At 31.0% G+C, this 14177-nt stretch overlaps 1 protein-coding gene across 3 annotated transcripts in view; it reads right to left on the bottom strand.

Moving 5' to 3' along the window:
* The window catches only part of LOC107442153 (very long chain fatty acid elongase 4-like), a 122381-nt gene that overhangs the window by 99464 nt on the left and 8740 nt on the right, over positions 1 to 14177 (bottom strand). For 2 of the 3 annotated variants that reach the window (XM_043045593.2, XM_043045592.2), the window contains exons 3-7: positions 12588 to 12772; positions 11503 to 11580; positions 7691 to 7750; positions 4810 to 4918; positions 988 to 1124 (exon numbers count right to left, since the gene is read on the bottom strand). The exons of the other annotated variant lie outside the window; for it this stretch is intronic. In XM_043045593.2, the coding sequence (XP_042901527.1) occupies positions 988 to 1124; positions 4810 to 4918; positions 7691 to 7750; positions 11503 to 11580; positions 12588 to 12772 (569 nt within the window). The remainder of the gene's footprint in view (positions 1 to 987; positions 1125 to 4809; positions 4919 to 7690; positions 7751 to 11502; positions 11581 to 12587; positions 12773 to 14177) is intronic. 3 annotated transcript variants of the gene reach the window in all.

The following is a 14177-nucleotide window of genomic DNA, read 5'->3' as shown; positions in this document are numbered from 1 at the left end:
ATATACATATTTTTTTCTGTTAATGTACAAATATTTTTCCGATGTGTTTTGGATATTCCTTCTCTAATAAAAAGAGATACCATTTTGTTTTCGGTTGTACAAGAAAGAAGATCAAGCATTTTTCTTTTTTAAATTTAATAAGCCACATTAAAGAAGGAACGTTGCAATGCTACACGCTACATTAACGACGTCTCCAGAGTAACTGAATGACGGTTCATAGAGAAATCGCAGGTAAGCGTCTCATACAACAACGCCCCCTATAGTTCGTTGCGATCGCGAATATCTTACGATAAACGTCTTTAAATCTGTGGCGAGTGCTGTTCCAGTCAGAACTGCACTTAAGTGCGTGATGTATCTGCAGTTCACAGCAATGCTGAACTGAAGTGAAGAGAGCAGTTGATCGATTGATTAAGCGTGCTGCGTTTGTTGTTGTATCTTCTCATCCAAATGTTAACTCCTTGCTTTTAATTTAATTACTCTTTAAATGTGATAAAATAAAATGTGATTGTCCATATATAATCTCTCATTCTTTTCTCAACGCAACCTATTCCTCAAATCGATATCTGAACGAATGAGCTGTTTCACAATTTATAAACGTTTTTAGTTAATCTTTATGTAAAGCTCTGTCCGATCTGGGTATCCAATTAAAACAATAAATACAAAATTATAAAGCATCAGTTTAGGAATGAGCTCTTCTGGCTTTTTCTGAATGATCTCTTTGACAGGAAACATTCAACCAATTTTTTTATTACAACCAAAAATTAAATACAAATTAATGGATGAAGTTACTACGGTAAACGAGCACATTGATGAAGGAAACTAACTCTGCGAAACCAAATCTGTTTTATTGCAAAAAATATCGAGTCTTTTAATTGAGTAATTTTAAATTTTCATGGAAACCAGAGCCCTCTGATCTATACATAAAAAGAAAACTCTTAAAAATTTTTATATGAGATATCCCCTTAACTGTTTAACAGCTATACTTACAACTTGAAGGAATGTCAAGTATTTCTTCCACCAAAGAAATTTTTGCATACGAGGTCCAAATGCGGCCAGCGTGTAGTAAGAATAAGTGCAAACGTGAATAAATGCATTGAGTGGCATTCCAAATGCTAAATACATTCCTACACAAAATGAATAAAAAGGTTATTTCATTTAACTTTGTTTTCTTTTTTATGACTGAAATTATTCCATAGTAATTAACCTTTAATATTTTTTACAATGTTCAGTACACAAAATAAAAAGTAGAATGCCCAAATGACTTTTGATTGAGTTGTTGGATTTTAACGTACTGAAATTTGGTTTTAATGGTGGAAGACCTTAAATATGCTAATGAATCAGTGCTGATGATATTTTATGAGCGAAATCAGACACGTGCTTTCTATCACTAAACCAAACATTTTTTGTTGAATGAGCGGGTTTGGATTCCTCAAAACAGGAAGGTCTCATTCCATTATACGACATCCATTAGTTAAATCAGGAAGACAGTGGTTGTAAGTTTAGGTGTAAATTTTCAGGAGGTCAGTAAAATTTTCAAATTTTTATTTTCATGGACATATTAAATGATTCTCTCTTCAAATTCTATATTTTTTAATTGTAAAAAGTTGATTAAAATGATCTAAAGGTTTACATTTCACCAATAGTAAATAAATTTTTTTTACCAAAAGTAAATTAAATAATAAAACGATAAGTTATTGACATGTCATATATTTCTATACGTTTTTGGATGGATGACTTTCACAATTGTGTACGAAAGTGTTTTGTTTCGCTTAAAGTTTTCACGACCTAAGTACTGAAATACTTAAATAGAGAATTACGATATCCAAACCTCAACCACATTCCTTACTAAACTGAACCAAATTTTCAAAATTACTGTCACTTCCTTAGTTTGCAGTGTGTTCATTTAGAGAAAGTGCTTTTTAGTGTCTGATTTTGGATCTGACGTTCGCATCATTGAATCCCTTATTGAAGACCCTTTAAATTGTATGTTCGTATAATATTACGTATAATAATAAAACGTATAATATTAAATCAAAAACAATTAAGACTTTCCATTTTGTGTTTTAAGTGTTACGACAAATAAGGCAGCAATGTATGAGAGCATAATTTGATCGGATGAATGAATTTCGGGAGTTATCAAACATCTTGATAAGAGTTATTGAATTATTGCTTTAATGTTTTCAAAAATAGTCAGAGTAATACACGTTATATTGTAGTAATAAATTACCTTTTTCCATATTGTTAGTAATGTTTTAAGTAGTTGAGTGAGAAATTTAATTTTTTTGCATTATAGGAAAAATGCAAACACAAAAATGAAATACAAATAATAGTTATATGCAAAAGCAATAAAACACACAGAGAACGAAAATAATTTGAAAATTCCAATTCCTTTTACTGTGATATTGTCGCTGGTTTTTGCTATGTTTGCTGTGTTATGCAAAGCAGCAGGCCGTACACCAGGTGTCTCCTTAAGGATTCCATTTTTCTAGCTTAATCGAAGGGGATTTTTTTTCTAGATGGAATAGCTTACAACTAGGACTGGGCTCTAAATCGATATATCGCGACATATCGATTTAACGTCTGTATCGGCAAGCCGATACAGCGACTTTCGTTCCAGGCGATGCATCAGAAATCTGATTTATGCCTTCGAGTAAAGAAGACGAACGATATAACGATATACGATATAGCGATATACGATATACGATATAGCGATACAAGACACGCAAGGATCTCTTACGTTCCAATGCCAACTCGCACTGGGGAAGACGATGTTCGTATCGTTATATTGAAACGGCCTTGATTGATGAGCGGTAGAATCAGAATCAGTTTTGAGAACATATATCGTGATCTCGCATGTTCGTTTCCGCACCTCTTAGGTTTTTTTTCTACTTTATCGCGACTTGATATCGTTTCTTGTAGATTATTTTCAGTGGGACTGACTTTTTGTGATCGCCGTCGTTACCTTGTTCTAAACGCAATCTATTATTGAAAAGAATATATAAAGAAGTGTTTCCTAATTAATTAGGCATTTTTTTTTAAAACAAAACTTTCTTTTTTATTTTTAAATGCGAAAATTAATTTTGATATTATATGTTTAAGAATTATTTTACATTATTGAATTTATTACAAACGGAAATCTAATTTAAGGTGCCCATAAAGAATTAAATTAAAAAGTAATTAAATTTGTTAGGCTATTTTTTACTTTATTTTAATTTATTAAAAACTTTTTGGATAAAATAATAATTTTATGGGTTTTTATTACTGATTTTAAATTTACAAATCTTAGTTGTTTTCATTTTTATAAATAAAATTATAACAAAACTTATTTTTCCTCTTTTGGATTTGGGCATAAGTCAATCAACTTTGCTTATTAAAAAAAATTAGTAATGTTTGCGATTGCGATTTCTTTTTTTAAAATCATTTAGCACTTCGTTTTATTAAGGAGTATAATCGTGTTTTTTAATTTTCTTTCAATATTGTCAGTTGAATATATTGTCACGACGTTGCCTCGTGACAATTCTCGTGGTCAAACTTGTTAATTAAACAGTTGATTAAGATCCCGTGCTCTCATCTCGCAATCGAATGGTCAGTTGAACTTTTAACTTTCTAGAAATTTGTCACAAGATGATTGATTTGTCGACCTTCGGATGCATGATAAGAACACGAGACCACGTTTAACCCCTTAAAATAATATATATAAATAAACTCAAAAAAAAAGAGGGGTTGGTCAGAAAGAGAATTTGCCTCTCAATAGTCTCCTCAGTCCGATTGCCTCTCAATACGAGCAGCTATGGGTAAGTGTGGTCCTCCTTCTCCTTATTGATATGTATAATGATTAGTAATAAATAAAATGTAACTTTAACTTTCAATTTGGATATTCTTTAAATATATACCCGCCACAATATTATCGAATATCTTAATTCTTTAATTTTTATTTTTTAAGAAATTAAACCTTACTTTGTTTTTTCGTTCAGAATTCAGTAATTATTCATTTATTAATTACGTGAAATAATAATGATAAAAAATAGTGCTGTTTTAAAAGTGTATTTTTTTTGTTTAATTTATTTAGCACTTTGTTATAAGCATACAAATAATTTTTAATGAACTTATTTTTTAAATTTTCTTTCTATATTGTTAGGTATATATATTGATAAATTTCAATTTTATTTATTTTTCTATTATTTATTTTCAAATTAAGAAATCTTTCGTTATTTGCGCGATCATTTTTAGAAAATATAACATTAAAATCTTTCTTAAGCAAAACATATACATCAAATTCATAAATTGATTTAAATCAATCTAAGTATGAAGTTTTGATAGAAATCCGACTTTCTGCGCCTTACAAGTAAATGAATTTCGAAAATACTATATCGCGATACATCGCTATATCGCGATGTAAAACTGACGATGCATCACGATATAAAATTTCTTAGATCACCCAGTCCTACTTACAACCTATAAAGTTTGAATGGTAGTATAAAAGACACATACCACAAATAATATTCTCATTATTTTTAACTGAAATTTCTATCTTTAATAATGAATGATGATTTTTATATTTTACACGACGAACATACACTTCCCGCATACCGCAATAGAGATTTGTGTCCAAGATGTATGTACGCCCTTAACTGGTACAGCATATTATTTTCGGTTTTAGTGGCGCCTTTTTGTGATTTTGTCATATTCCAGAAATCGTTCGTCCTATTTAAAAATGTGGATTTGTGTGTCACGAAGCACCCAGGAATCGATAAAATGTACACACAAACAAATGCATAACATTATAAATACATGAAAAGTGATCCTTACCACGATGTTTAAAATACATTCCCAACCAAAATAAAACGACTACAGCGCCATGATGAAAAACATGTAGGAATGAAATCTGTCGCCATTTTTTCCTCAAAACGAAAAAGAACTGCGAAATTAAGAGAAAATTATAATCAATAAATGAGAAAAATACATATTTGTTGAATATAATTTTTTAAATCGAATCAAATCTAAGTAATAATAAAAAGGTAATAATAATAAAAGAAATAATTTAATTTTCTCAAATAAACTGTTGATGGGTTCAAACTTACTGTTGACTTTGAAAGAGAAAAACAATCCAGAAAAAAAATTACAAAACTGTAAGTAAGCACCACCGTCATAATTAATTGAATTTGACATCCATTCTATACGGGTCGTTCAGTCCGATTTTAAATACAATTGAATAATTATTCAGATGAAATTAACCTTTTTCTCGCCGCTGGTACAGCATATGGACCACATGTGATGGTAAAACATGATACACCGTAAGCAAGGGGTTAAATAGTGTTCTTTAAATTTATGATAATGACAGGATTACTTAAAAGTTTACGTAATAAAACTTTTTACATTATTGTAACTGCAATACCGAATAATAATAATATATGTTATGCTTAAGGTAATGAATAAGAATCAGGTTAATAATGGCCGATCAGTGGCGTAAGCAAGGGAGGTGTTTAGGGATTTAAACACCCCTTGAGCTCAGACAAAATGGCAAAAATAAAAATTTTAGTAGAAATTATGCAAGCTATTATTTTTTAAGACTATATATTTTTATTAGCCTTATTCCTACTTTTTTTTTCTCAGAATACTGAAAAATCATTTACTATAATAGGGTTGTACTTTTGAAACCAAATTTACGTGATACTGTTACGGACTGGTTCTTTTCTGTCCTGCCAGTATGGTTTTCGAGACTGGCTGTCATTCGCGAGATCTTGACGCGATTATTCCGTCTTTGAGACAATTCGAGTATTTTGGAGATGTGGTGAAAAATTATATAAAAGGGGGAACGGGGTACAGTGAAGTTAGCCGCTTGTCCTTCGGAGCTTGTCGCTAAATCTGTTTTGTCTTGTCTTAACAAAAAGTTCATTCAATCGCCGAACCCGTCGTCGCCACTATTTCGATTAGTGAAGAAATCAGTAACAATACCATTGGAGATACTGTGCTCGTTGAAGTTATTCATTCCAGCTCAAAACTTTGAGATCGTATCATAGCGGATATTTCTGTGCCAATATATATATATATATATATATATATATATAATTTTTTTTTTTTGAGAAAAAATCACGACCTGAAATTAGTGAGGTGACAGCATCTAGTACCAATGTAAGTTTTTCAATTGTACAGAAATGTGATACTTCCGTTGAAGAAAACGTTTCTAGCATAACAAAATATGATGAATGTGAAAGTGGCCCTCAAAGTGTTACTTTTCACCCATATGACACTGGACTTTTTTCAGAAGATATTACATTATGTTCATAAACTTAAAATATCAAATCAAAATTTAACTAAACAATGTTGTCTAAATAAAAAGTCAAAATTGTCTAGCTGTCTAAATTAGGGAAATAATCGTGCTTTATTACAGATTCGAATTTCTTTTAGTAGTTTCAGAAAATTATGAACACCCCTTTGGAAAAATTCTGCGTACGCCACTGTGGCCGACTGTTATTAAGATTAACCGAATAATTTCACTGACTATAACATATAGACTACAGCAATTAGTCTCTCATGCGATTAACCTTGTGATAAATCAAAAAACTTATCAGAGGAGATGAGCTTTTTTTCATCATAATGCAATTTTTAAAAAAGGTTTTTTTTTGAGGTTAAGGTTAAGGTTTTTTTTTATCCAAACCTCAAAATGTTGCTCTATTCATAAAATTTATTTTTGTAATTTTTCAGTACAATCAGAACTTCATGCTTGAATCAGTTCACGGGGTTAAACACATGTATGTTAAATTTTTTAAGAATTGTGAATAATACCACACAAATACATATTCAAAAGTTGCAAATACTTCAAAACATTAAAAGTTCTTTAAAATGGGACAATGTAAAAAAGAATGTATTTCAAAGGCATAACGGGCGGTCACAACTCAGTGGCTTTCCACTACTCTAAGAAAGAAGGATAGGAGTAGTGAAACTCTAAGAATGTTCTACTTGGTGAAAAGTAACCATTTTTGTTACACATTATCACTAAAATTTATAATTACAATAAGATATAATAGAAATAATATTAATGTTTACAATACGATATAAAACAAGAATCATTAATTCTGGAAGCAAATATATAATATTTGTTAAAACAAAATTAGTTTGTTAATCAAAGATACACACAGCACAGAGAGAATATTAATATGAATTCGAACAATGTTTAACAAAGCCGAAGGGGGACAAAAATTAAATATTATAAAATTATTGAATACAGTTAACAGTCAGTTTTTCGTAAACCTTTTTATGTGAGCATAATTGTCTTTCATATACAACGAAAAAAATACATTTATTTTTTATAACAGTTTACTTACTTGTTCCTGTGAAATAGTCAGCATCATACGAGGAAAAATCAAACTGAAATCTTCTCTAATTCGATTGTAAACCACGAATATAGATCATCTGAAGGGTTCACAAACATACGCCAAAACTGGCGGAACAAATTCAAGAATGGAGAAAATTTATCCGAATTTCAAATAAAGTTCGAGTAAAGTTTCTCATATATTGGAATTAAGATTTAACTACACTTTATTAAGTATGTATGAAAACTCAATTTGGTATTATTTTGAAATAACACACGTGTTTTAGAGTTTTTTAACACCCTATTTGGATAGGTATTACACCCCAGTGCGTCATATGTTCAGGTAAAAGAATAGACACATGATTTAAACATACTCACTGTATCAAGAAAATCAATATATTTACTAAGATAGAACCACCAACCATACTTGAATATATACTGAAAATAAAAAGGAATTTTTTAAACATGCATTATTTAATTAAATTCAGATATTGCGTTAATATTAGTAAAAAATATTTTTAAAACGAATTTAACCAAACACAACAGCAAGTATACCGATCATTTCACTTAGCTTACAAAGGGTATCTCAAAATTTACGCACGATATGAAATAAATAGAAAACATTTTTTTTTTTCAATTACAGATTATTTCTGTTTTTACTGAAACATGAGCAAACATGGAATAGGTGTATGTATGGAATCGAGCAAAAGACCTCCGCGGCTTTGTTGCTCACTCTTTTATTGAAATTTTGCAATTTTTTTGATTAAATGTTGCTGAATTTCGTTGAAGAAGCAGTCTTGAATCTCCTCCTCTTTCAATGCACGGGTGATTCGCTGACTTACGCCTTTTACTACAAATAATCCCATAAAATAACATCAAAAGGTGTTAAATCACGTGATCTAAGGAATCAATTCTAATCACCGAAACAAGAGAGTACATGTTTTTTTCTACATGCAAGAATTGTTTCACTATCTTCCAACAATGAAAATGCTTTGATTTCAATTGCAATGATGTATTTTCACTAACACTGAACTATCAGCTGCCCATTTTCTTATTCTTTTCTTTTTTTTTTTTGTTGCCAGCAATTAATTTGTTTCAACCGTTGCGTAAATTTTGGGACACCCTTCATCTTAAGATTCAAATACCTCAAATACACTGCCTTCATGACATGCTTGTGATTCAGTTTTTATTTCCTTTTCAGTGATATTTTTATAGTTGTTTTTAATGATCTGGCCACTGAACTAACTATTTTCTTTTTATCAGCCTTGCTGCACCTAGGAATTTGCATTTAATATATTATTTTTACTCTTATACATTATTTTCCTTATTTTTATATTAATACTTATTTATTCTTATTAATATAGTGTTGTACTTTTACTAATTCATATATTAACCTTTTTTCGTTGATTTCGTATTATTCGTCAGAACACCGATATCTGATCGAAAGAAAGTATCAAAACAATATTATTCGGCTCCGTACATTATTGGATTGATCCATAGTAGACAAGATTCTACCCTAATTACGCAATGAATGGGCACTTTGTTCATCTTGCCAGACAAGGGATAGTTCACACCTTTGAAGAAACTCTCGCCGGGCCAAACCTCCGACTTTCGCTTTTGACGTCACTGTGGCGCGAAGCTTGCGTTCTTTTACACCAAGAACAAAGCTTTCGATCTAAATAGCTTTAACTAATATTAGGGCATTCCTTTTTTTTTGGCATATTCCAAGACATTCTTTGTTTCCTAAAATGATTTTTCTCAGTTTGATGAAGTGAATTGTAAAAATTTTAAATTATTTAGGAAATGCCAGTTTGTACGATTGCAACTTACAAAAATTCTGATAGAAACAGAAAAGGAAAATATATGATTTTCCAAATGTTCCCTAAAGTAAATGAACAACTATATAAAAAATGGCCTCAACATTGCAAACGAAATGACCCAGTTAATATTAAATATGAACGAATATGAAGTAAACATTTCTTAAAACAAGATTATGAAGATGGTATGAGAAAATCGTTTGCTCGGATTGCCGATTAGAATGATTTTAAAATTGCTCTAACTCTACCAAGTGCTTTCTTATCTAAGGGAGGACTAATTGTTCCGTCAGCAGCATGGGTGGAAGTGTGTCAGGAATTTGAAAACATTTTTCAAAGTGTACATGGGCCAGAAAATCAAAAAGGTGTCATCAAAAAATTTATAAGTGAATTAGAGGGACGATATCCCGCAGTGAATAAAGCAGCAATATACTTATGTTGCATTTCAGAACTTTTATAAGAATTTGTCATCTAAATTGAAACCGCCCAGCTACTCCAAAAGAAAAAGGCAAAAGAAAAAGCTAAAAAAATGAATAAGTCAAAGAAAATAAAAACTTAAATGAAAAGTATAGATAATTAATAGTTAAAATTCTCCTCGTTTCATAACGTAGTTCTTAATGTAGTTATTCTAAGTATTTATTATTTTTTTAGTTGTAATATAATTACTTTTTCAATATAATTATATTCTTTTAAACTTTAATAACTATAACCAATTGTAAAATTTCTAACATTTTTATGAACCTAAATTATTATTTTGTTAGAATAATTAGCGTTTAAGGTTGTTATTTCCTAATGATTAAGTATAAACAAATTGCCATTAACAGCATTTTTTGAAATCTAGATTCTAAATTTAACCTAACTTTACAAGTTATTGTTATCGAGCAATATGTAGCTAAAAAAGTGTCGATATGCGCATCAAATTGTTTTTAATAATAAAAGTTAAAACTGAAAATTTTAAAATTGTGGCGCCAGGCATGGTGCGTAGGCGCCAAAAGAATCAACGGGATTACAAACACACGATCGGCAACCTTAGAACTGCCTCAGTATTTAAGGATCTTCGAACTTTACTCAGTCTCTAGAGTTTGGCAGATTGGATCAACGAGGACTGATCCCAGTTGGTCGAAGGATACGAATTGGTTTGCTGACTCATCCTCATCTTTTGTTATTATTTGGATAACCTTTGGTAAGGTATTGACTGGCTTGTAGTGGATTAAGCTACGAGTCAGTGTTTGTTTCTTCAGGGTGGGACCAGTCTTGTCTACCCCATGGATGATACCGGCAATTCAGAGAATGTTCCCCTCACTANAAGTTTATTGTTGTCATAGTTGTCTTCAACTTACTATGAGAGGGTTCCTCCCCCTCAAAATAAAGTATTTATAGCTTCATTTACGACAGCTAGTAATTTAATATTTTGGCCAAGAAAAATTTTTAAAACTTCATTTTTGAAAAGAAATAATATGTTAATTGCATAAAGTTTGAAAGCTAATATCAAGAAAATGTTAAACTTATTTTTACAGGTAGAATGATATAAAATTTTCATAATATTTTTGCTTGCGATCTCCGAGATCTGTGAGCAGCATGATGTCATGAGGAGGGAAATCGTAGCTTCAGCTCTAAGAGCGGAATGAACTAGCCCTTCTATTCTAAATATCGATATTGTTACCTCAGAAGATTATACTTGACGTGACAAAATGGACCCAAAAAATAATAATTATTATTATAAAAAACCTGCCTCAGTTGACAATACAGAAAGGGTAGCTATCAAATATGTTTTGTCTTTGAAATAGAGTCGGACCCTGATTTAACGAATTCATAAGTACCGAAAATACTATTCACTAAATCAGGGATAATTCGTAAAATCGGACGGCAAAATTAAAAAAAAAAAATTTGACTCATCTTATGAAAGATTCGATCTCTAATAAGCAAATCTTACACTTTTTATTCAGGAACTTAAAGTACAACGAATGATTACGCCCTGATTCATTTGAAATTTTAAAGCATTTCGTGAATAAGATTTGCTTATTTGCGTGATTTCTTACTTTAAAAAGTTCTTTTTCGGCATCATGAAGAGAAGAAAATACTCTTGATGCATTAGGTAAGTTTTCTCTGTTTCCAAACCGTGCAAAAGCATCAGGAAAAAGCAACTGTTCTCACTGGAGATTCATTATCATCGACCCACTGTGTTAAGAGACGCTATTCATTGTTTCTATACATTTTACTTCATTCACTTCATAAAATTCGTTAAATCATGAAGTTCGGTAAATAGGGGTTCGCTAAACCGGGGCTCGACTGTAGTTTCAAGAAATAATTGTTTGCACGGAAGAAAATCACTCATTTTCTGTGTTTCGATATTTTAAAAAATCTTTGAATAATGACCTTTATGTGATAATCAACATCATAAGAATCTCTGGACCAGCACACCATGTAGATGCGAGGGTAAGTGTGGCTTCCAATCTGAAAACAAATGAGCCCAATTAGTGCAATAAAATAAACAAAAATTCAATTGAAACAAACTCCCTTCGCCTTAAAATTTAGTAAGTTAAAAAGAAAATGATATGTTTGGAACTCTTAAGAACAGGCATCCGCTCTCAAAACTCACAAGACGTAAATAAAATTTAAAAAAAAAAATGAAAAGAAACGTTGCCAATTGAAAAAAACGACAAATAAATTAAAGCTGAATCAATGAATGAATAATAAAAAGAAAAAATTGCGGTAGGCTAGGGAAACCACGGTTACCAAAAGAGGCAGATAAGCCAGTCGCGGTTTTTTCTTATTTTATTTTTCGGTTTTATTTTCTTTTTCGGTTGGCAACTGTGAGATTTATTTATTTCTTTTTTTAATCTGTTTTGAATTCTTCATTCACATCTGGAGAGTTTCGAAAATGTTCGATTTTTGAGGGCTCGAAACATGAGAATTTTTCTTACCCTTAATAGGTTGCTAAACCTTTAACCTTTTTTCGCTTCAGTTTTTTGATATTATTCATTTCGGACAAAAATTTAAAATTCAGTTTATCAAATCAAGTATAGTGACAAAAAATAAAGCTAAAACTTGTTGAGTTACTTTTAAACTAATGATCGGATTTTCACTTACTAAAATGCCATTTTCTTGACAAGCCTTTAGAAATTCGTTACTCAAAATTAAACACAAGAAACGTACTTTCACTGAAACTAATAAAGAGTGCGTGAAAAATAAATCTTCTATTATAATTTGTTCTGCGAGAATTCGTATTATTCAAATTAAAGTACTCAAATGAAAATTGTGATAATTTTCTCATTTTTTTAAAATAATATTCAAGGTCTTATGACACTATAGTAATAAGTCTTACATTTTATACGAATGTTACCTTTTCACATTAAATTGTGACTTAGTATTGTCTGTATCTAAGTATTTTGCAAACTTTCGGAATTCCCGTGTTCAGGATACTACGTGAATCTCTCGAATTATAATAAATTCCTGCTTACTTTGTATGTGATGAAGGCATTTATTAGAACGATGCACGCATTGTATGTGATTAATATCTTGTTCAGTTTGAATGGCTTCCGGCCTCTCATGAGTCGGGGACCCACGTATGTCACGAATATCACATAGGCACACACTATGGATATTATAGTGTAGAAGCTCCCAATCCTTTCAAGGTCATCTGGATCTATAGCGTTAAATAAAAACAACACACAGAAGAAAGGAATTGTTAGTCTATATTATCTAAAACAATAATACGGACAAAGAGCAAAAAATGTACCCCCCCTTAATAACATTTGATCAAATGATGGGATATTCACGTCCTAGGACTCTGTCGCAATGGTTTGAAAGGGGGTGATCTCTAATAGGGTAATTAAGTAATTGCAGATCATATTTTAAGTTGCGAAATCAGGCACGAAAAGTTACTTTGTCACTAAGTAAACATTCGGATTTCTGACCTCTAAAATATACGAGTTAACCGGAATCTGGGAAATGGGGTTACAAAAGGTTAGTCTGGAGTGCAGTTCTAAGTTTGGAACCCTTAGTTTTAATTTTTACGTATTGCACCATATCTCGAGAAATATTTAAGCGAGTTGAAAACTTATTGCATACAATTATAAAATTGGCTTATCCAATGATAATTCCCTGCAAAAAGTAACTTTTAGTAATTATTTATAATTTTTTATTATTTTATTTAATAATAGTCAAAAAAAACTTAAAAACTTTTGAATTGCAATGCGTAAATTTTTTACACATCATTTTAAAGAATGTTATAGTATATGACAAAATGCAAAATTTAGCAAAATCGGTCGAATAGTTCCAGAGAAATCGAATTTTAAAGAAGTCCTATTTTTAATGTATTTATCCTTCATATATTTACTCAGCAAATAAAGTTTTTATATCATTAAGTGATATATCTTTCCGTTTCTGTTTGTTAGGCTGATTCACTTAATAATATATTGTCACGAAATCGATGAAATTTCTTTTCTAGCATTAGCAATGGAAATCTAAAGCAAACTGAGCTTCCAGTTGGGCTGAATAAAAGGTAAAAAATAAACAGTTCATGATCTATAGTTTTGTTTCAGTTTCAAGTTGAGTTTTTCCAAGACAGATCAGCCAAAAAAAAAACGCTGCTCATTGATTCAATCTAAAATTTTTCTTTTAACTCTGGTATAGTACCTCCATTTTTATCTAAACTGCTGTTTGTAGAAAATGCAACACCATGAAGGAATCATCAGAATCAAATGAAATATTATTTTAATAATGGATATAGGATATTATGCAAATTAATAAAGTTTCAGAGCCATCGCGCGTGCGTGGCGCGCGCAGCGCCCTCTGAATTGATGCTGAAAGCGTATAAATAAAGTGCTGTAGCGGGACGTTGAAAATAGTCTATGATTATTTGTTAGTGGCAAACGTTTAGTGAGACCTGAGTATGCCTCCACGACGGAAGAATAAGAAATTCAAGCAACTTACGGAGTTTGAACGAGGGAGGATAATCGGCCTTCGAGAAGGAGGATTTTCCTATCGCGCAATAGCAGCTCGTATGCAGCGGAACAGTTCCACAGTGATGCGAGTTTGGAAGCAGTGGA

Source organism: Parasteatoda tepidariorum, chromosome 8, assembly GCF_043381705.1.
Source record: "Parasteatoda tepidariorum isolate YZ-2023 chromosome 8, CAS_Ptep_4.0, whole genome shotgun sequence".
Lineage (NCBI taxonomy): Eukaryota > Metazoa > Arthropoda > Arachnida > Araneae > Theridiidae > Parasteatoda > Parasteatoda tepidariorum.
Note: the sequence above shows the minus strand (reverse complement) of the source record. Positions and strands in the feature narration are given on the sequence as shown.